Source organism: Buteo buteo, chromosome 18 (genome assembly GCF_964188355.1).
Source record: "Buteo buteo chromosome 18, bButBut1.hap1.1, whole genome shotgun sequence".
In the NCBI taxonomy this organism is placed as follows: Eukaryota; Metazoa; Chordata; class Aves; order Accipitriformes; family Accipitridae; genus Buteo; species Buteo buteo.
Window position 1 is genome coordinate 23,439,189 of NC_134188.1, and position 22,525 is coordinate 23,461,713.

A 22,525-nucleotide genomic window follows, 5' to 3' on the forward strand; every position below is an offset into this window, starting at 1 on the left:
ATGCGCCGAGGGGCGGGGCGGGGGTTCCCCTCGCCTTGGCGACCGGCGGCGTCGCGATGGCGCCGGGGTGGGCGGTAGGTCCTGACTGACCGACCGTGTGTGGGTGCAGCGGCAATATGGCTGGGGGGGGGGGGGGGTCGTGGTGGCCGTTTCGGCCTTGAGGAGGCAGGTGACCAGGGCCGTGAGGGGGGACTTGGGTGTGGGTGGTGGTGGCGGCGGGGTGAGGGGAGACACCTCAGAAGGTGGCCACCTTAGGAACAATTTGGTGGCCGGGGGGGGCTTAGGCACAGAGCGGCAGCACCAGCGGGGTCTGGGAGACTCTGGCCGCTGTGAGGGGTGACCCGGCTTCGTCCTCTGAGGGACCTGGTGATGAAGAGGGTAGCGGGGAAGATGTGTAAGGGACACGCAGGAAGGGTTCGAGGGCTTTGTTAGCCTGCTGTGGAGGTTGGGAAGGGGCTGCGGTGTGGCTGCAGAGTGCTGAGGTAATAATTATCGAGGGGGACGGAGGCTACTGATAATGCAGCTGCTTGAGACACAGGGGTAACGGTGTGAGTGCAAGCGCTGGTGAGGGTGGCTGAGCTCGTGTGAGGGGTGAGCCGCCATAACAGGTGGGCCCTGCAGTGGCTGGAAAGTCACAGCAGCGGGGATCTGCTTCCTTCTGCTAAGGATGTAACGGCAGTGTAGTTACTGACTGAGAAAGTGCTGGTAGCAATAATGGGGCTCTGTCAAGAGTTAAGCCTCGCAGTTTATTTGTTTGGGAGAAGAAACAGATCTTGCCCTCTGCAAATGTTTTCCTGCTGGTTTAAAGTCTGCAGTCAATTCTTAGTCCCCCTAAATATGTTCCCTTCTCTCTCATGTGTATGTATTTTCTATAGTTTGCAAAATCCAGCAAATCTGTTATTATAGTATGGGTTTTTTACCTTGTTGTACAACTTGGAGTCTTTCTTGTTGCTTCCTGCACAGGAAGAATTTCATCAATATAACACTGGAGCTCACCTGGGGTTGGAGTTCCAAAAAAAACCCAAAACCTTTTCAAAGTACTGTTGCTCAAAACATTTCAGTCTGTATCCATTTTTGAGCAGGGGATTTCATTATCCATTTAGTGGAAGGGACAGAAATAATGAAAAAAAAAAAAAGTTAGGGATTGCTGCAGTGATCTTCCATTCCTGAAGAAAACCAGTAAAATAAATGCTCAAGTGAAAGTGGAATCAATACCAGTCCAGTTAATTCTGCACTGAAGAAGGACGACAGATTCTTTTTTATACTTAAAAAGTGTATCCTGCACTTGTGCATTCAGGCTGGAAATTTCAAAGGGTTCTAGGGGAGCTGAGTACCTAACTTCCTGTCTCAGTGAGATTTTTTTTCTTCATTCACTTGGACTTTTTTAAAAATCTCAATTTTACAACAGTCATGTGTTTAGGATTTTTGAAAGTTTCATGAAAAATATTATATCAAACAGAAGCTTAACTTGAATTGGTATCTGCAAAGGTTATGTGTGAATATTAAGGACAATATGGCTTCAGACTCAAGTGGATGCTCAGATACAAAAGTTGTGGGGTTTTTTTTCTTGGGTAATAAATGTCAGTAAGGTTTACTGCAGTCATGTGGTGATACTGTGACACAGGCATGATTATATTGAAGTTCCACAATAGAAATATCTTACTAATGTGTAAAAACCATTAAAGCTTTGATATGGGACATTTTAGAGGGAAGTTCAAGATATTGCTGGTGAAATTCAGAATTTTCCAGGTTTCTGTGAATGGGATTATCTGTATCTGCAATATAAATAATCAGGTGTTGCAAAGACTGTAACTTACAGCTCTAGACAATTGTCCCTATGAGTGTGAATTTGTCTCCAGCAGCAGAACAGACAAAATCTTCATGAGCAGATTTCCAACAGAGTGGGAGTAAAATTCTTCTACATAAAACATTATGAAAAAGATATTCCAAGGTCTAAGGAGCTGTGTGGGGACATAGACTCCAAGGTGTGTTTACATGTTCTTTCACTTACCTTGCAGAGCTGCCACACAGTGAGCATTTCTTTTACATGCCTTTCTGCAATATACAGCACACTGCCTGCCGTCAGCACCCTCATATTTCATCAGCAGGCATCAGCTCCTCCTCTAGGGCAGAAAGTTATTTTGTATACAGAAAGCTGACATTGCCTTGCTTCAGGGTATGGTGAATGCAGTGAGAAGGCATGCGCCATATGGATTAGAGTGCATCTGTCAATAGTTGGTTTAACTTCATTCCCTTGGTTTTACATTGATTTGCCAGGCTTGCTATGTGGCTTTCTGCTGATTTTTTTTTTCTGTTTCCTTGTGCTCATTTTAATAGGAAAAGTATCCAGCCTGCTGTATTTAGTCACAGAACAAATTGTTATCAGTTTTAGGTACTAGAATGATAATTGTTAGAATTCAGAAAAGCAGTTTAATATGAAAGCAGGTTATATAAAATGTTTCTACTCATTTCGTAATAAAACCTCCTATGTTACATGAACTGATGTGGTTTTGGCATTTGATTATGTGACTGCTAAAAATGAGGAGTCTTCTTAAGTGCCCTTTTCTTGTGACTTTTTTATTTTATATAATATATGCTACCAGTTCTGTTACAGAACTATTCATTGTCAGTTGAATTCTGAGGTTGGCAGTTGTGACAACGTGCCCAGGGAATACTGCTGACATGCATATCTGTTCAGAGAGTGGTTTTGTTCCAGCTCCGACAATGAAAACTGATATCAGAGTTGCAGTGAAAGGGAAATATTCATAGTGCTAGGAGAACAGAAGGAGAGGGAAAGAGATGCATATTAACAAGTGGACTGGATAAAACAAGCCTGATAAAGAAACAGAGGCAAAGGACTGGAAAAGGAACAACTGCTTGTTTGATTTGCAAGAATGTAAAACAGCCCGCAGCAAGGGATGCAGTAACTAGTGATAGAGGCCACTGTTCACAAATGTATCTTTAATCAAGACAACACTTCAGGATGTCCCAAAAACATTGGCCTGAGTGCTACCCTGGGCAGGATTATTGTTGTCAAAAAAACAACCTTTTTTAATTTTTTTTTATTTCAGAACTGTTAGGAACTTGTCACAAGTGACAAAGGTGAGTGAACATATGACATCTAGTAAATCATTTATTTATCTTTTTTTTTTCTTCTTCTTTTCTGCTTGCCCTTTCCTCCCTTTAGATCTAACATCTAGCACAAGTACAACAAAAAGCATGGAAGAGAAGAAAGAGGAGAAACCAGAAGAACAACTTACAGAACCTGAATCAGCTTTCCCAGAAGCCTTACTAGAATTTCAGTAGGTTTAATATATTTAACTTCTCACTCATACAGAATATGTGAATGGATAAAGCAGATAACAAAGACAACTTATCCAATTCAGAGCCTGAGCTGATTGACTGTGGCAGTTGTGTACTGTTCTTTTGTGTTCTTGTTTTGGGTTTTCAAGGCTACTTCAGAAATATACACTTTTAAAGCTATACCTATAAGAAAGCATTTAAGTGGGTCAGAAATAATTTTAAGCTGTTGGGTTATAACTTGGGAAAAAGAGTTTTATTAAAAACAAGAACCCCTCCTTTTTTGTCTGCTAGTAGCAAGCTTTTGATCAGCATACTCTCATGTTGCAGGATCACATTTGACTGTATTTTTTAGGATTCCTTGGTGTTCACAGAGGTATATAGTCAACTAGCCAGAACCCCAAGATCTACTGTTTGCTCCCTTGGCGCAGCTAAGAGCAGAGCACAAAGGAAAGTGTTTTATTTTGAAAATAACAGAAGGATAACTTAAAGGTCTCTTAAAATCAAGCAGAGAAAAATAAGAGCCAAGAGGGGAATATCTGAAGTAGTTACAAAATAGTAAATTTTATTTGATCTCCAATCTCTTGAGTAGATGATTAAAAGGAGAAAAATTAAGCTCTGTGACTTATCAAAGAGGCAGAAATTGAAGGGGAGAATCCACAATAGCATCCAATATTCAACAATTATCAGCATTTAGGGAGCAAGGAGTAGTGCCTTGGTGTAGAAATGAAAGGGTAAGCAAGGTAAGCAAACTGAAGAGCAACCACATGTATTTCTAGTGACATCTATAGGAGTTTACAGGGTTTATGTGGGATTTTCTATTTCATTTTACAAAGAACAGAGTACAAGTTTCCGTAGTGAAACAGACCAGATTTAGCTGAGTCGTATCACAAATAAATACCATCCAAAAAGTCAACAGATCAACCCATCTATTTTGCTAAGAAATAAGCAAACTCTATTACTAGGCTGAGAAAAATACCGCACCACTTTCAGATAAAATTATTGTCATGCATATTCAAATATCCAAGCAAATGACTCATTGGTCTGAAGAATCTTCCACTGAAATGGATGCTGTACTGGATATTTAGTTTCTACAGCAACAGTAGGGGAAAAAGGGAAGAAAAGTATTTTTCTTTCTGTCTTTATCTTTCTCCTTCTCTCCACTCTTTCCCTCTTGCTCTCTCTTTCCCTCTCTGTCTTCACCTCTGTAATCTATAACTTCTCTGTACCACTTGATTGAACAAAGCAGCATAATCATACAAGTGACTGTCACATTCCACTTTAGGATTTATCAGGTGTGTAGTATTTATTTAACATCCATTCCTGCTTTTTCTTCTGTACGTTGAAGAATGATTAGTGTTCATAGCAAGTGTGTTATTTTGCATTTTTCTGTACAGTTTTCTGTTTCAGGATTGGTTAGGAACAACAATCCCGTGAATTACTTGCCCTAGTAACATCCTATAGATGACTGACAAAACTGTCATTGTATTGGAGAGGAGTGTTGTTTCTAGATGATTAAATCATCTAGATGAAACCTAGTATACAGAGTTGAGAAACATAGTATCAAAGGAATCATCAGTCTCGCTGTTTTGTAGCTTTAATCTGACAAATACCATCGAAAAATAATCTAAAGAGGAAAGTTCCAATATGTAGCAGACAAGAGAGTAAATTCTACTCATATACATTTTTGACATCAACAAAGTGATGGGTATAGACTGCCACTTCATGGAAAATCTTAAAGTAGCAGAAATTAAGATCAGCAGCAGTATTCAAAATACAGAAATGGTTTAAAATGGCAGGTAATTTAGGAGGTCACACTGTGTGGCCAAGCCACCATACCCCCATATCTCTGTTCTGGTCTCTCTAACTAATATCCTTGTACTTAATGGAAAACCTGAAGAATATTTTGGAGTACACTGACACCAGAGAATGCAAATCAAGTAACCTGCAATTTGCATGATCGAGTGATCCAAACTTAGCCAGGAAAAAATTATCTTCTTTTAAAACAACTTAATGCAATAGAGAGGGGCAAAAAAAAACCCAAACAAAACCCCACAACTCCAAAACAAAAACTCAGGGAACAATAGCTGTTGAAACAGTAAAAGATATTGTAATAATTGTAATACTTGCCTCTACTGTGCTATATGATGAATGAATTCCAGGAGCGGAGGGAAAGATTACAGAGAATTTTGCAAATAGGCAGCATTTGCAATCCAATGTTTCTCATTCCTGAAGAGAGAGCACCAGAAAAAAAATACTGATTTTACAGCTATGGCAAAGAGGATGACAAGTAGTCTATGAAAATCGTGAAAGCAGTGAGCTAGTTCTTTGACAAAAATGTGTAAATGTACTTAGAGGATACTACTCGGGCTGCAGTCCCTATTCCCTTAGCACTTCTTAAAGGCTAACGAGTTCTTGGTGTACAAATGCAGTTAATGGAGCTCAACAAACCACGTTTTCAGAAGAATTGAATCCCATTTAATTTTTCAGTTTGGGATTTATCTGACCTATGTCTGAGTGTGTTGCCTAAGCTTCCTCTATAGTGAGTGGTGACTAATATTTCTGGAGCACAAATAATCTTGTCCTAAAAGAGACCTCTGCAACAGGTCAGCTAAACCACATCCAGAAAGAATAAACCAGCTTAATCCTCTCTAGTGGTTACAAAGGAACAGTTTAATCAGGGAGTCTGTTTTCTCAGTAGGACTATGAGATCCAAACTAAAATGAAGGTCCAGATGTATAAGGGAAATCATTTCTTTATGTGTAGTAAGCGGACAGTGGTATCTACCAAAATCAGTCAGGCATATGATACAAAACCAAACATTTCAGTAGTATTTACATCTAATCTAGGTTAAATAGCATTCCTCTCCTGTTTTTGTAAGAATGTCTCTTTCTTTACTCTTTCTTCACAGAATTGAGACAAAAGAAGCAGCAATTGATCGGGTTTTGTTTGATCTGAAAAAAGTGGAAAAAAAGAACAAAGAATATAATGAAAGAGTGAGTGACAATGCATCCTTCTCCCAACACATTTTATATGTGATATTTTAACTCACAGATTCAATTTTATTCTTTTAATCCTAAAGCTACTTTCACTAAAACTAGTCATTGCAGTGAATTCCTTATGGTCAATGAAACTAGAGTTAGTGAGTCGCTTTATGTGCTAAAAGTTTAAGTGTTATCTGAATTAAATGTAACATAAAGCATAAATGTCCTAAATAAAACTGTGCAAAAAAAGGAGCTGCAGGAGTAGAACATTGCAGAATAGGACACAGCAGTAAGGTGAAGAGAGTTCAGTGGAGGTGTTTTCCAGTGCACGAGATCCTTAGTAACTGCGTAAGTATTTAATCTCACTCTGCAGCAAACATAGAACAGCAAGCCCCTTTTCAGTAGGTAACTTTACCGCAGTACATTCAGATATGCCTTTTTAAACAATCTTGCAAATATTCCTTAATATTTCAGTGCACAAAGAATAAACGCTATTAACTTCGTTTTTGTTAGTAGTAGTTAGTAGATTAGCAGATCTAACCAAGTATTGAGACTTGCTGACCACCTTCGATTCACTTCTGAGGTAATGGAATTGCACAGGTTTCTGTGAGAGTTTAGTTATTCTTGCAAACTTAGTTACAGTGAAAACTGACCAAAGAAAAAAGAGCATCACACAATTGTCTAGGTGCAGTTTTTAGCACTGCTTGGTGAAGACTCACCTTCTTGTGGATTAAGAGTTGTGTTGGGTTATTTTTAGAACAAGGTTATGTAACTGCTGATCACACCTAAGTGACACTTTAAAGAACCGTATGTATGAACTGTATATAAAGAACTATATATAAAGAACCGTAATATGGCATCTCATGACTGAAAGCAGTGAACTTTGAAAGTGGATATATATAGTCACCTAATGAAATGAATTCAAATTGCTCAAAAACCTTTTGAACTGGATCATGTTTACATTACCTTGGTGTTCCTTTCAGTCTTGAAGCCTGGATGGTGTTTTATTTGTGGCCTTAACTATCAGTGGAAGTGGCATTTGGCTCTTCTCTCTGCAAACATCTGAAGTCTTATGGTTATTCCCCCAATTTGCTGCTAGTTCATGGTCTCTCAAGGACTCCTTCATATTTTGGACTGTGCAAGGTACTTCAGGGCATACTTGAAGTGCTATTTGTTTAATTTACCCATGTTTTGACGGTTCTTTGAACTCCATTCTTTGTTTCCCACTTAATGTTTCTGAGTGGTTTAGAATTAATCCCTCTAGAAGCAGGGAATGTTTGAGACTTTCTCTACTGCATAGTTTCTGTTACAGTTTGGCTGGTATGGTTATTTGCTCCTTTATGGTATCCTTTGGGAACAAATTACACAAAATTTCACACAAAAAAGATACACAATTAGTTATTTCAGATATTTTGAGTGTCACTTGAGAGGGTCATGGCAAGGGGATGTAATCACAGTTGTGGAGTCAGTAGGTATAACTAATTCCAGCTCTGACAAAACTCTCTACTGTGGTTATATGCAAGTGAATTGATTGTCTGACAACATTTCTACATAAAGGTGGTACATTGTCAGGAAGAATGTTGATGTCAAGAACTCCTACAAATAAATATTGTTATTAAATTGACCCGCAAGGGACTTTCTTTCCAGGCAATGGAGGACTATTCATGTGCTGCACCAAGTACAGCAGTCATTTGTCTCCCATTTCCTTGTAATGGTCTTGAAGTTACTGAGAAACTTCTGAGACTTGCGAACTCTCCCTCCCACTCCATCCTTTTCAAATATGAAGAATAGCTGTTAAACTAGTGTTTTTGTGGTGCATCCTGGCACTAGGTCATATTTTACTTTTCTTCACTACTTAAGTTTGTAACTTCGAAAACTAATTTGAAAATGTTTTAATACATGCCTTATCTTCTGTTCTTTCATAGAATGACCTTCTGAAGGAAGAACAGCAGGCACACATCAGGCGCATACTAAGACAAATAGAAGAAAAGGAGAAAGAACAAGATGAAAAGGAGATTGTAACTAGGGATGATGTGGAAGAGTCACTGAAAGCAATATGGCAGTATGCTAAGGACAAAGAACAACTGCTGAAAGGTATGTTGTGATTCATGGAAGTGTGGTTTGCAGTTTACACAGTTGGGATTGAGTACTTTTTTTGCATTTTAAATAGAGATTAAACTTCCTTGTTCTATCAAAAGCATAATACTTTTATTCCCCAAAATTAAGCTAAGCCTAGTATGAGGTTGTGGAAGGCTTTTAAGTAAACCTGTTAATTGAGTTAAAATTCAGTAGATGTGGGTCTTTAATATACAGGGTCTCTTTCTATAAGACTCTGTTTTGTTCCTTCCAAGTGATATGTATTACTGTGCAAGTACAGAGGCTTCATATTTTCTGCTAAGTTGAACTTCATGAAAGCCCTATGCACTGGCTCCACAGGAAGATTAAAAAAAAATTACTGATGGCAGCAAAAATGACCAGTTTTATTGTTAAAAGTTCTGGCCGCCATCCCTGAGGTTCTCCATGGGAGACACATGTCTTTGGTTACAACATTTCAACTTCCTGACAATATTTCAACTGTTGTCTCTCCTTGGCAGAATAAGATCAAGCTGTTTTCAGCAATGATGGTGGTGGCCCTTGACACTATGTGGGGCACCATGTTGTAACGTATTGTAGTGTAGAAGAATCACCCTTCTTTCTCCGATCCTAGTCAAAGCACCTTTATTAAAGAATTCGATGAAGTTGTAAGAATTATGAACTATCAGTTCAAGAAATTGGTAATGAATTTGTTTTCTGATGTTCTTACTTTAATAGATCTGCACTCCCAGATTGAAGAAACTGACAAAAGACTTTCAGTAAAGCGGGATGAGAGGGATTATTGGTTGGAGTACAAAAATGTAGGAAGTAAAGCACAGGCCGACAAGATTATGAATCTGGAAAAAAACATCAAGGAAGTCAAAGATGACTTTCACAGGGCTACAGGTCAGCTTACAGCTAGTGTAATGCAAGTCTTACAAGCTTATTCTGTATTACTTCTGGGAACTAATGAAATTATAAATTTTGTTTGATATCAAGTAACTTATATCAACTTTTCCAAGATGGTGCACCTAAACTAGGCTGCGTGATCCCATAAAATGGAAGAACTTGCTCTCTCTGTGAAAGTCCCTTTATTAAAGGAATTGATAAAGTTACAGAAGTTATGAACGCTTAAAGAAACTGATAAGCTTGTCTTCTGATTACTTTCTTGTAAAATACAGGCAACCCATTTTAAAAAAAATGTTACTGTGAAGGACAGTGGTTTTCTAAAAATAAATCTCCATATATTTAGGTCACCTACACACAAGACTCCGTTAGCAGTCATACTTGAAAATGTTGACTCTGCTGTTGTTGCTTCTCATCAAGTTACAAGCACTTCACATGTTGAAAACTCCTTTGACAGGAAAGTAGTATGAGCTCATTCTTGGAACAATCTTTTGAACTGAGCATACTGGTTCAAATGCAGAACTAGAGGGAGCTGTTTAGCCAGTGGTGTGAACTTTGCTTCCTAGTTGCATAGTCTCGTGTATGAGGTACTGCAAAATTGCCAGTACAGCCATAGATAAATACTGGGAACTGGAACTGACACAACAGTGGAATTAATTTGAGAGCTTATGTATTCTGGTGCTGAGTGCTTTACAAAGATTTCTTTACTACTGCATTATTTTAAAATCATTTGAATACTTTGCTGTTACATAACCCATGCTCCTAATGGGAGAAGGATGTCCTGGTTTTCTTCCTTTATGTCCCTCTCAGTATGCATGACCACAGCCAAGCAGCTGGTAGTAACAGGCAGTGACATTGCTCTACGGGTCTCTCTATATTCTGTGCCAACCATTACCAGGCATCAACTACCGTGGATAAGAGCCAGCTAGCTATCTTTTTGTCTCTTGAAACATATTTTATCACGATTAAGATCTGAACTGTGTTTTTTACGTTGCCAGATAGCTTGTCAGATATCCATCTCTGTATTCAGGAGAGGTTGATATTTTTCATTATGCATTTTCCATGTTCTTAATCAATTCAAAATTTTGTTATACAGCTACTGAAATATGAAATGAAAAAGAGAATGGGCTTTTATATAGAATGCCAGAATGAGCCAGTAGGAACATTCAGTTTGACCTCCTGCATGTCACAGGGTACAGAGCTAAAAATTTGCAGTCAAACGGAAGTGTATTTATAGAAAGACTGTTACAGAGGTACATATAGCAGTTGCCTAATTAACATACTGCAAAATGATGCTGCCAGTACTGGATGCTAGCATATTCTTCTACTCAACTTCCTAAAATCAAACTTATAAAGTGGCTGGGGAGTACAGTCTTCTAGCCTACCAAAAAAAAAAAAAAAAAAAAAAAAAATCTAACAAGCTTCCAGAGTGATGCAGCAGCAAATTGAGCTTGTTCACTCCTCGAGTGTGTAACAGGCTTAGGGAATAAGCATAGGTGAAGAGGTTTTTGTCTCTGTAGGTACCACTGAAGGGCTTGATGCTGGCATAGTTCATGTGGTCTGGAGATGACATTTTAAACAAAATTGCTGGAGGGAAGAGGAAGCAAGAGAGTGCCATACACTTACATGAGGTGTGGGGAAAAGTGTTGCAGTGAGAGAGTTAGGGAAAATAGCCTCCTTAGAAACAGTAAGTATGTCTGAACAGTTCTTCCTTTTCTTCATTCTCCCAGTACAACTCAGGTTGTTTAGGTGTCTGAAAGAATGAAAAGATGAATTAATTACAGTGTGTAAGTACTTCCATTTCATTCTACCAAGTCTAGATGGTGGATTGATTAAGGCAGGCCAGCTTCCACAGTGTTAAATTAAGAACTAATGGACAACTAATGCACCTTTCATATTTGACTGCCTTTGACTCCACAGTGGGTCCATGACCAGATACTCATTTACAGCCAGATCAGCAATAGGCTATCTGCAACATGAATGCAGAGCTAGGCTGAATTTCACGCCTCTGGAACAAGTATGAAGTGCCTTCATTCAAAGAAAATTACTACAATCTAATTCATTCCTTCAAAAGGAGAAAATACCAGGCGGCAGTGGACTACTTAGAATGGCACAAAAACAACTGAGGGGAAGGATGAAATAATTAAATAGCAAGTGACTAGAACTTGAAGCCAAACAAATTTTTTTTGACATAAGACAAACTTCTTAAATAATGACCACAAGTAATGATGAAACCAAATCATTGAGGCAATTGCCACATTCTCCATTTTGTCCTGTTGTCAAATTAGAACCCCCTGGAAAGCTTAGGTAAGTCAGAAAAGTTATTAGGCTCTGTATAATAACTGTCTGAAAAAAATACTATGGGCATAAGATGATTCAATATGCTTCTATATCTAAAAAATAAGTTTTCTAAGCAAATCTCTTGCATGATTCCAGGACCTCTGCTATTGATAGAGGCAAATTTAATGTTAAGATACCGACATTTTAGCAGAGAATTGCTCAGCTTACTGCTCAGTTAGCAGTGAATTGCTCAGCTGTTGTTGTTGCCAATAGAAATGTGTAAGCCACTTCAGATTTCTAGTTTTGTAGTTAACACTACTGTCCTTTGGATTTATGAAGACAATTTCTATGGAGAAGGATGTTTGAATCCTTTTCTGTGGAGCATCTATGCATGTGACACTGGCTGATAAGTTCCAGTTTAGGAACAACATGCCAATTATCTATTTGTTGTCGGGAGAAATTGATGTCAAATAATGATTTCTGATTTTCTTTTTTTGTTTTGAAGAATATTATACAAATGCTTTGAAAGCAGTGAAAGAAGAAAATGACAGACTGGTTGAGAAGCACATGAAGTTAAGTAAGGAACAGGCCCCTGAGGTATTCCTTCTGTTTTTTTAAAAGTCCTAACTGCATTGTAGTTAGAATTCATGTACTCTGCTTTAATAATTATTTTAACTTGAATTAAGACTTTGATCTTTTCTAATAAATTGAAAGTAAAATAAACTGTAAATCTTACTGTACATTGCATTGGTTTTTGTTATACACGTACTTCCGGTTTTTTACATCAGACTAACAATGAGTAGATGTGAGGGCATTTTACAAATGATGTATGGGAAACTGGGGTACCATGCACTGATATGACTTGTTCAAGAACATGTCACTTTTGCTGTGACCTTGATTTTGACATTTGCATAGACTTCAAAAAACAATAACACACTAAGAGATTGTCTGCATGGAAATATGCATCATTTGGGGGGAGGGGGAAAGTTGTTTTGTACTTGTAAACTACAACATTTTTAAAATGCCAAAATAGTGCAGTGTACAGTAAAATTTAGGCTTATTGATACATAGGGGTTTTTTGTTTTTTTTTTTGTTAACTCTGCCAGCTGTGTGTTGCAAACGATTTACAAAGTATTTATGGTGACGGCTTCTTACAGTCACAAAATGCAAAGCATACTTCAGTACAAATAACTGGTTGGGCCCATTAGGTTTTTAAATTCACTGACTTCAGTGCTGGAATTTTCAATCATGTGAGAACATAATCCAAAAGACTGGGTTTATGGTGACCTGCAGGGGCATCTTCCCTCCCACTTGTTCCTTTCTACTTACTGACATCAATAATTAAATTGAAGCCTTGGCTCATTAGCATAGACCTCTACATGTTTAAGTCACTTGTCATTGATCAGTAAGTACTGCCTCATTTGTGATTTTTCTTGGGTTTTTTAATAGCTAAAGGTTTGATTTTTCTGAAAACAGAAAGATTTGAGCAGTAGTGAGAACATAGCAGAACTTGATAGGCAAAAAGGAAATGTCTTATTTTAATGTCAAATTATAAAATATTGCTGAATTGTTTGACATGTAAACTGCACTAGGCAGGATGATGGAGAAGAAACAGCTGGCCTTGTGGACTAAATCCCCTTGTAATCCCTTGGGATGCTACAGTCTGTTGTGTGGATATTTCTTAATTATTTCCTGCTAAACAGCAGAAGGTTGTTCTTTATAGTATGCAGCACTGTCAAAGTCCTGCTTTAAGATGAGATGATCTTAAATTGTGTTTTCTCAGAATGCTGTAAGATACTTAGACAAAAACTGTTGCAGAGAAATTGAAGAGAATGAATGGCTAAAAGAAGAGGTAAGAGGATCACTTGCTTACAGTTTATCATGGTAGCTCAGGTTTGAAATACCGTGGCCTGAAGTCATAACTATTTCCAGTGATGGGCCTCTGAAGATTTTCATAGGAAAAGGAGAGCAATTTTCCTGTAATTAATCTGTAATCCTGAGTAGCAAACAGTGTATGTGATGAATAAAGGTAAAAGGTCAACATCTGCTTTCACAAATGAAGGACCCTTTTTCCTGCCCAAGCAGTTCTATGGAGGACTACAACATTCCATACAATTAAGTATTTACATCTATGGAGATTGGGATACTATACAGTGTAAAGGCTCAACCATGTAAGTATCTGAAAAGTGTAGTTTTGAATTGCATTAAAGTTCTAGTGCTGCCATATTGAAAGGAAATGGATATGGATGTTTGAAACATTTTTGGAGAAAGGGCTTGAGACAGCTTTGAATGAGAGATAATAAAGAAACCCTGGAGATTAGTACACTGAAGAGAGGAAAATTAAAATCATATATAGTTGTAATTGGTTACTTGATAGCTTTTATACTGTCCTTTAATGGCAATTTAGAGCTTTATATTAGATAGTTGTAACTTTTCTTGTCAAGAAAAAACTTTTTTGTGAGCCAAATTTAGGAAACTGATTTTTCCATGGTGAAAGTTTGATTGTGTTTGTTCCAATCGATACAGGTTCTTTGTTGCGATCAAATCTAAGGAAGAGATTGGAGGGAGGAAATACCCTTCCCCACCTTTACAACCTCACAGTTTAGAACTGAGCAAAACATTTTGGGAAATTAATAAATGAACTTACTATATTTCAGTGCCACATCAACAAACCTGGCAGAGGTTTCTCCGTTTTACCTGCTAGTCTAAGATACTTGCCAGTATGCAGGGACATGGTTTAGTGGGCATGGTTAATAGTTGGACTTGATGATCTTGAAGGTCTTTTCCAACCTAAATGATTCTATGATTCTATGATATGGCTTTCCTTCTTCCCCTTAATGAGCTCTGAGCCTACATCTTTAACTTTCCAGGGAGGGTGTCCAAACCACAGCTTCTGAGGCAATGAGGTAGGGGTCAATATAAAACAATTAATGTTTTAATCTGTATAAACAAACAGGAGCTCAAATCTATACATCCTATCACTGAATGAGTATGAATTCCTTTCCCATCTCCCTGTCTCACTGAACACTTACAAATTTTACACACACGAGGCAGTGTCAACAAGGGAGATCCGCTTTGGAGTACACTTATGTCCTGACAGGCCCTCACCTTGGAGTTGAGGGATTTGGGTTTCTTTCCTCTCAACTAGACATTTCCTATGTTATGAATTAGTTTCCTATGTTATGAATTAGTGCTTTGAATTACTGTGAAAAACAAAATGATTATCACTAACTTCTCCAGTCCTGTGAATTCACCCATTCATTCTCTCTGCTTTTCTTTTACAGATGAAATATTTTCTTTCAGGCTAATGTTTATATGTAGCTGACAGACTCTTCCAGTATTTTTTTGGGGGGAGATAAACCAAAAATTTCAGTTTTGTCCAAGTTCAAAATTTATCACTTTTTCAGTTTGGCCACTGAACTGAAAAATGACTTACCAAAACAGCCCTAAACTAGTTACCTCCAAATTTGAACAGGTTTGGAGACTTCAGTCACATTTTTCCACGGTTACTGTGTCACACCAAGATGGTGCAAAGCTGCATCACCTCACTGTGCCAAGCCACATCCTGTTACTGGTTAATGTCCTGTCATTTTCACCTTCTTTTAATCCCTGGGAGAAATGGGAACTAGTTTTTAACTGCAAATTTGGATGATTATAGCTGGGTTAATTTGGCTCTGGTGAGAACAGATGCATTTAGACTACTAGATACTGCTTTTAAACATGTGCCTATGGCTAACATTTCTGGGAATGTATCCATCCCATAGTATATTCCACTTCCCAGTGAAGGGATAAGAACTTGTTCGTACTTCAGGAAAAGTGAGAGGAATTGTGTGAACTGAATAACTGGTATCATTTGGTTAATATAACTTCATGGTAATATGGGGCAATTACCAGTCCAAAAAAAAGTAAAATCAAGATATTTAACCAATGTCGTGGCTAACTTGGACTAAAAGCTTCACTAATTCTGGGTAAGAAGGTTTTGTGTATAGGCAGGAATTAGAAAAGCAACACTTGCTGAACAAGAGCCTGAATTTAACTCTACAAAGAAGGTTTTTCTCTCTCAAAGCTCTGATGTGATAGCAAAAAAGAAAAATCCAGAGCTTCTGTCTACAGGACCCGTTTGGCTACATGAGAAGGTTTTGCCATGAGGGCCGCATAGTCCAAATGTGTGTCTGTGATTGACAGAGTTGTGCCAGTAAAGGGTTCTAAAAAAGGTGCAAAAGAACTAGAGAGGCCTTCCCTTTGTCTGAAATAAAAAAAGTGCCAGTGTTTCTCCACCTAGTGCATAGTCTTGCTGATAATAGCTGCATTCTTTCTAGGTATGTGCTATTAAGATAGTTAATATGAAAGTTTTCCAAAATGGGTATAGTCTTTCTAAGATGATGCTTTTTTTTTTTTTTTTTTTTTTTTAATTGTCAAAAGGTTAAGATGTACCGAAAGGAAGTAAGTGATTTGAAAGCCTCTATTCAGCTCCTGGAAGAAGAAAATATTGGTTTAGTGACAAAAATAATTGATGGCAAACTTCAAAATCTGAGAGTACCCAGGTAAAATGATGCCTTTACAGACTCAGAAATTATGCAATTTTTTTTTAACAAAGATAGTGCATTCTCCTGCCTCTAGACCTATTTTGTCTCTCCCACAATAAAGCCAAGGTAGTTTCCTAGTTGAGGGGAGGCAGGATTTCACTGAGTATATGTGGGACTTGTATCTCTGAAGGATGACAGTGATATTGTAACCTCCTAAATACCAAAATTCAGGGAAGAAACTAGGTTCTTTAATAATCTTGTAAGACCTAGTGACACTTTCTTTTAGTGGGGATACCACTGGGGCTTGGAAATAGTTTCTTTCTGTTGTAATTGTCTCAGGCTCAGCTTCTCAGACCAAGTGCTGAGTAATAGATTTTTCCTTTACTGTTGGCAAAATGTTTAAGGATGTGAAGATTAATACGGGGTTTTGCAATCTCAAGTGAAACAGATGACCTGGTACTGAGTAAGGAAGAGGCCTTGGGATAGGTCTGTCTGTAGAGGTGTCTGTAGTATTAGTTTCTTTTATATATGGAAATTATTTAACTTGTTCCCTAGAGAAAGATTAATTTAGCTGCAAAATGTCAACACTAATGGTATCAAAAGCACAATGTAACAATGGGAATGATCCATCTTCATTTTCCAGTCCCAGCTCAGTGATTTCAGCCATATTGCATAAAAAAGTTCCAAGTCTTAAGTACTGACCATTTTTCTCTCCTCTCCAAACTTTTGGACTGCTTTTAAGTGAGAGCTGCCAGCTGTGGTTTGAATCTTGGACTGACTGGAGACTATAACATTTGTTTTCTTTTAGTCTCATGGACATAGTTGAACTCAGGCACTAAGAATAAAAAAAGAGCAGCTTATTAGCCACTAAGCTACCTGGCTGCCTCCATTGCATTCTTAAACCATTGCGCTATTCTGCATTTGTGTTTAAGCAGCAAATGGCTTTCAGAAAAGGTGCCCTCCCCCTCACCCCAAAATATTGCACAGGACAATTTAGAGAGAAAATTCAGACCTCTAATATGAGTTTCACTTTATCTTTTTAATTTCATAGGCATTTGTTTCTTACCCAGGCAGCTGGCTTGCAAGATGAATTTCCTAAGGATGAAATGAAAGAAGTAGAGTGTAGAGAGTATGCAGGTAATGCACATGCCAGCAGCTTATAAGAACTGATAAGTTACTGATCATTTACATACTTTTTATTTCTTAAGTTTTTCATCAAACTGCCTGTTTGACATGGTGAACTCTTAATTTCCCACTTAATTGCAGCCACTACAGCAATGATAGCCTGTAGTTTGTGTTACAAAGAAAAACCCACACTTTACCTGTAATACAGTTTTAAAATTAAAGTTGGTGTTTAGATTGTTGAATGTAATTACTCATATAGAGCTAGTCTGGAATGTGGTTAACAGGATTGGCCATCTTTTATGAAGATATGATTCATATCTTAATCAGATCTTTACAGATTCATATCATCATAACTTCATTATATCTTGTCCCTGAGAGGACACTCTTGAACTCTAAAGTGGCTTTCACTTGAAGTGTACATGCACTTTACAGTCATTCAGCTCACAGAGATACACCAGTATTAAATTATAAATAAATCCCTAGCAAGAGCAGATGAAGCTACATGGAGCTCAGCCAGAACTGAAAATCTTGGTAAGCAGTACTGAATTTGGGGCTGAATCTCCATCTATTCTAGTAGGTGTGCCCAGGAAAAGGATATACCATTAGGACTGTATGAGGGTGCGTATCCATTCAGGGTGGTTTGTATGGATTCCTTAGTATCAGTTTTATATACTCACTTTGTGTAAGTAGAAGAAAGAGGGGAAAAAAAGGACACAACTAAATTGAAGAGGTAAGTTCCAAATATTGAAGCCATACAGTTATGAATACGTGAACAAGTCTGTTGAAAGTTCTGATCAGTTCCAGCCATAGGTAGGCCTTTCTGGAACCATCAGGCTTCAGCAAACATGTTGACTAAGACTTCTGAATTAGAAATATGTTTACTTTGAACAGTTCAGCTCTATTACCTTTGCTAGACCTTTACAATAGTTACTGGGTAGAGTAGGTTTTGTTCCAATAAGCTGGGGTCAAGTCACTGTCCCAGGCAAAAATGTAACTTGGCAGTCCATGTCCAGAATTGTCTATCATCCTGGGAGTCAACTGCAAATGTGAGCTCTTCAGGGGACTTATAAGTGGACTAGCTGTGTTTCAGCAACTTGTATATATACAAATACACACATTGATATAGAAAAGGTTTTTACCTGGTTTTGCTATCTTTCCTATTTTTTTAACTATTCATGCCATATAGGATTTAAGTTGAACTGATAAAAGTTAGTTTTTTTCCCTGCCCAGTTCCACAGACTCATTACTTCTAACTTCCAGTCAATTTCAGTCCCTGACCTTGATCAGAAATTGTGAACAGAAATAAACAGAAAAATCAGTGAGCAAAATCAACATTTGGCTCAGATTTCCAATTAAAAATCTTACCAAGCTGTTCATTACATCACACTAGCCAAGCCACATTAAAGATTGCAGGCAATACTCATACTGAATACTAATTCTGATCTTCATAAAGCTTAACATTTACATACACATCATTGTTCATCTCTTTAAAAAGCGAAAGCAGATGGAGATGAAAGCCTCAGAAGTGCCACAGTCCCCTGTCAGAAAAACAAGACCTTTGCAAAGATTCAGTCTAAAACAGAGAATAAGAAGCCTCAAGACAGTGATGAGGAGCTGCAGGAAAAGTCTTTCACTCCAACTCTTGATAGCTTGTTGTATGAAGATGAAAAAGATTTCCAGGTATGGGTTAAAGTAATTGAGTCTTTCACTGACACAAACATATTTCAGTGTGGAGCATGAACTACTGCCAGGAGCGTGCTATTCCCAGTGGTGTTATGGCAGAAAAAACTCCAGCGTCTTTTACCTAGTGTACAATTCAGATGCTTAATCATAGGCATCTGGAGATGGTGAGGACACTCCCTGTCCTTCAGATGCTGGACCAAAAGACCATAGGTTCGGTCATACAGGTCAGCCCATGTAGATGTTTTGGATGTCTTAGGGCATCTCTGATAGCACGGGACACATTGTTTTAGCAATTGAAAGGTGTCTGAGGAATCAGCATATCTGAGTGTCAAATTCTCCCTATAAAGAATTCTGAATGTCACCAGGTGACAGTTTTCTGTGGTATTGCACAGATTCTTGTTTGCTTGCATGCTGGTCCTTTTAGAACTTATGTTGCATAGTAGCATTCAAGGATCAACAAATCATTTAATCCTTCAAAGGCAAGCCAGGATGAGTATCTTCCTGGGTGCAAAATACAGGGGTTGAGAAAATGAAAAGGTACAGGTTATGTGTAAATAGGCAGAGTTTGTGTGGTTCTTGAAAGAGGTGGTGGCACCTGCTTCAGGAGATCCTCAGTCCTAGGTTGCAAAAAGATATTTCCTGGGTGTCTTTGATACTACACTTTAGAGTTAGGAAAACTTAAATACATTTCTAAATAATTACTCTCAGAAAATATATTACTCTACATCATCGATTTCTACTGCAAGTTAAAGATGATGTACACGTGGTACAGACTGCAGGGCTTGCTGTGTAAAGATAGTTCTCCATAACGTTTCTTTACTCTTGGATATTGTATTCAAACTTGCTCAATAATGAGTTTTAAAAAAACCTTAAAATCCCCCCAAAGCCCCAACAACAAGTCTTTTTCTAGAAATTTGGCATTAGTTTGATTAATACCCTGCAACTTGTGTTCAGAGAAATCATCCTGTTGCCTTGATCAGACTAAGTTAAGGAGTGGCTCTGTCCTGAAGAGTCATTACAGAGAAAAGCTGAACATTTAACAAAAAAAAAAATCTGTCAGGGTGTTTGTTTCCTTGCAGTTGTTGCCCTGGGAGAGGAATACTAGCTTCAGTTCTTTCTTCCTGCTGTTAGCACTGCAGAGCCCACCCCACTGAGGGCCATAGGTGCTGCTGATGTTCTTGTACTGTGTAACAACAAAGGTATAATTGCGAACAGTGGAGTTGCATTGGCAACTGCTATGAAAGCATTTATTAAATAGAGGTGATTCAAGAGTTTGCACTGTAGGATTTCTTCTTCCCTCTCCCTGGCTTTGGCTGTATGGTCCTGTTTCTGCCCTTAGGGAACCTGTAGTGCACATCGGCCTTTTCTGTAGCTGATTCACTCACTAACCCAGCAGAAAAGCTTGCCTTTTTTTCCTCTTCCTGAATTAGTTTTCTGTTGGGTTAGTCAACCAAATTGACTCAGAGGCTTGGAGAAGGCCAGAGCCAGCACAGGCGTGGTGGAAGCACATGGCTGGACTTGGAGCTCTCTCTTTTGGCAATAGTGAGCTGTTGGATTAGCTTAATTCTCACAGAACTGAACTTGGGAGCAGAATTCGGTTTGCAGAGAAAGTGTTATTGGTAAAAACACACAGGAAAAGAAGGGGGCAGCAGGGCTGCAGCCTCCTAAGATAAGCTAGCTTGTAAACCAAGCCCATTAACACTGACATTACCAAACATAGCAACCCCAGGGCAGCATCTTTACAGTTGCTTTTAAAAGGAAAGTTGCTGGTTTTTTTTTAAGAATGGCTGCTTCTTGATGTAATTGCAGAATAAAAATATTCTTTCTTCTCAAGGAATACTTAAAACTGGGTCCTCTGGAGGCAAAGCTGATGTGTGTGGTTGGAAGAGCGATGCCTATTCATGAAGAACCAGAAGGAATGCCAAACAGGAGCCACAAAGAAGATGGTATTATTGGTAAATCAGAGAGGCACATCACAGCTCAGATGATCAAGGCCTTATGTAAAGAAAAGGTTGGTTAAAAATAGGCAAAATGTGCTGTTAACATAGAAATGTAACATTCTTAGCTCATTAAATATCTGCTTTGTTCTTCAAGGAGTGTGTGGCACTGCGCTTTGTGGAAACTATTTTTGAGTGCCCGAATCATGATTTACACATGTAAGTTTAGTGAGAAGTATGTGTGTGTGCAGATGGCTAATTGAAAGGTTGCTTTACTTACCACTGTGAGAACTCTTGTGAACTTCTTGGACTCCCCAATCCAATTAGCTGCACATATATCTACTAAAGGGTATGAGTTAATATTTAGTTTTTGTGGTACCCACTTGCAGTCTGTCAAATGTGGAATTCCCTCTTGATCAGACACTGAATGGGTAAATGCAGGCTGCAATAAAATGTAGACCTGTTAAAAAATACTTAATATTCTGCTAAAGCAGAATCTAATTTATCCAAGCATAATCCAACTATTGCTAGAAATTGAATGTTTGAATGCATTTTATTTGTCTCCATAAAACACCTACTTAAATATATTGAAATAACCAAAAATTGATTGAAAAAGAAAAACCAAAACCAGAGCATAAAAATCATCAAAGTCTTAATTTTTTATTTATTTTTTTTTTAAATTGGCCAAATATGTTGTGTAACCCTGTACCTTTGGTTTGTGGCTAGTCTCTATGAACATGTGCATTGATTCAGTGAGGTTTTTTTCCACTCTCATTGCACATCCTGGACACCTTATCAGAAGTACACAATGCAGTTACTTCCCACAGGCGCAAGTAGGCTTCTGACCTATGCATTTCCTATTTAGAAACTTGTAAAAGCATTGAATAATCTGATTTAAACCCTTGATGGGTTAATCAGCTGTTTGGAATAAAGCTTTTTAAAAAGACTAAACATTTTAAACAACCCGTATCTATGCAGTGTCTCATCCTATCCCATACTTCAGTGCAAACATTTTTCATTTTTCAAGCAAGTTCAGATATTCCTGCCCAGCAGCTGTCTCCTTGAGTTGCAGGTGAGTCGAACTGTTTGTTCTCTGGGCTCCACTGACTACAGCTCCTCAGAAACTGGGCTCACAATCAGACATGTAAAGATAGGATCCTTAATCTCAGACTGAGTCTCACTTGCATTGCCATGTAGTAAACAATTAAATGAGTTTGGATGTGTCCCTGCTGTAACCCAACTGAGTTACCACAAAGAATGCGGTGACTCCTAGTCCTCGAATGTCAAGGGAATGGGGATCCGTACTTGTGAGGTGGTAACGTTTTCAGCACAACAAAAGCCTCCCCTTGGCTATACTGGCTTTCTTTGAGTGAAGTGCAAGCCCCATGAAATGGCTTACTTGAAAGAGAGATTAGTTCTGCACAGTGATTAGTTTAGCTTTTCATTTAGTTGCAGAATTAGAATGTGGCTTATGCTGAACAGCTTTTCAGTTAAAGAAAGGCCTCTCCTTTCCACCGCTCCCCAAAGGGCATTTACATTTCCTGGTGATGTAAATGTAAGGCCCATCTCCAGGCTTCTCTCTGCTTATGCCCATAATGCATACCACCATGTGTAAGACATATGGCAGGACAACATAACATAAACTTGTACCTTGGAAAAAACAAACTTCGCCTCTTCAAGTCACTCTTTAGCCTTTTACCATAAATGCCTG

General features: G+C 38.3%; 1 protein-coding gene across 1 annotated transcript; it reads left to right on the forward strand.

Moving 5' to 3' along the window:
- CCDC83 (coiled-coil domain containing 83) lies at positions 1 to 21,591 on the forward strand. Its single transcript, XM_075050164.1, has 11 exons — positions 1 to 74; positions 3,188 to 3,302; positions 6,212 to 6,296; positions 8,210 to 8,378; positions 9,096 to 9,263; positions 12,049 to 12,140; positions 13,327 to 13,395; positions 15,966 to 16,087; positions 17,121 to 17,206; positions 18,690 to 18,874; positions 20,712 to 21,591. Exons 2-11 carry the CDS (start codon positions 3,220 to 3,222, stop codon positions 20,895 to 20,897), a joined length of 1,245 nt encoding a protein of 414 aa, XP_074906265.1. The 5' UTR covers positions 1 to 74; positions 3,188 to 3,219; the 3' UTR covers positions 20,898 to 21,591.
- Positions 21,592 to 22,525: the final 934 nt, after the last annotated feature.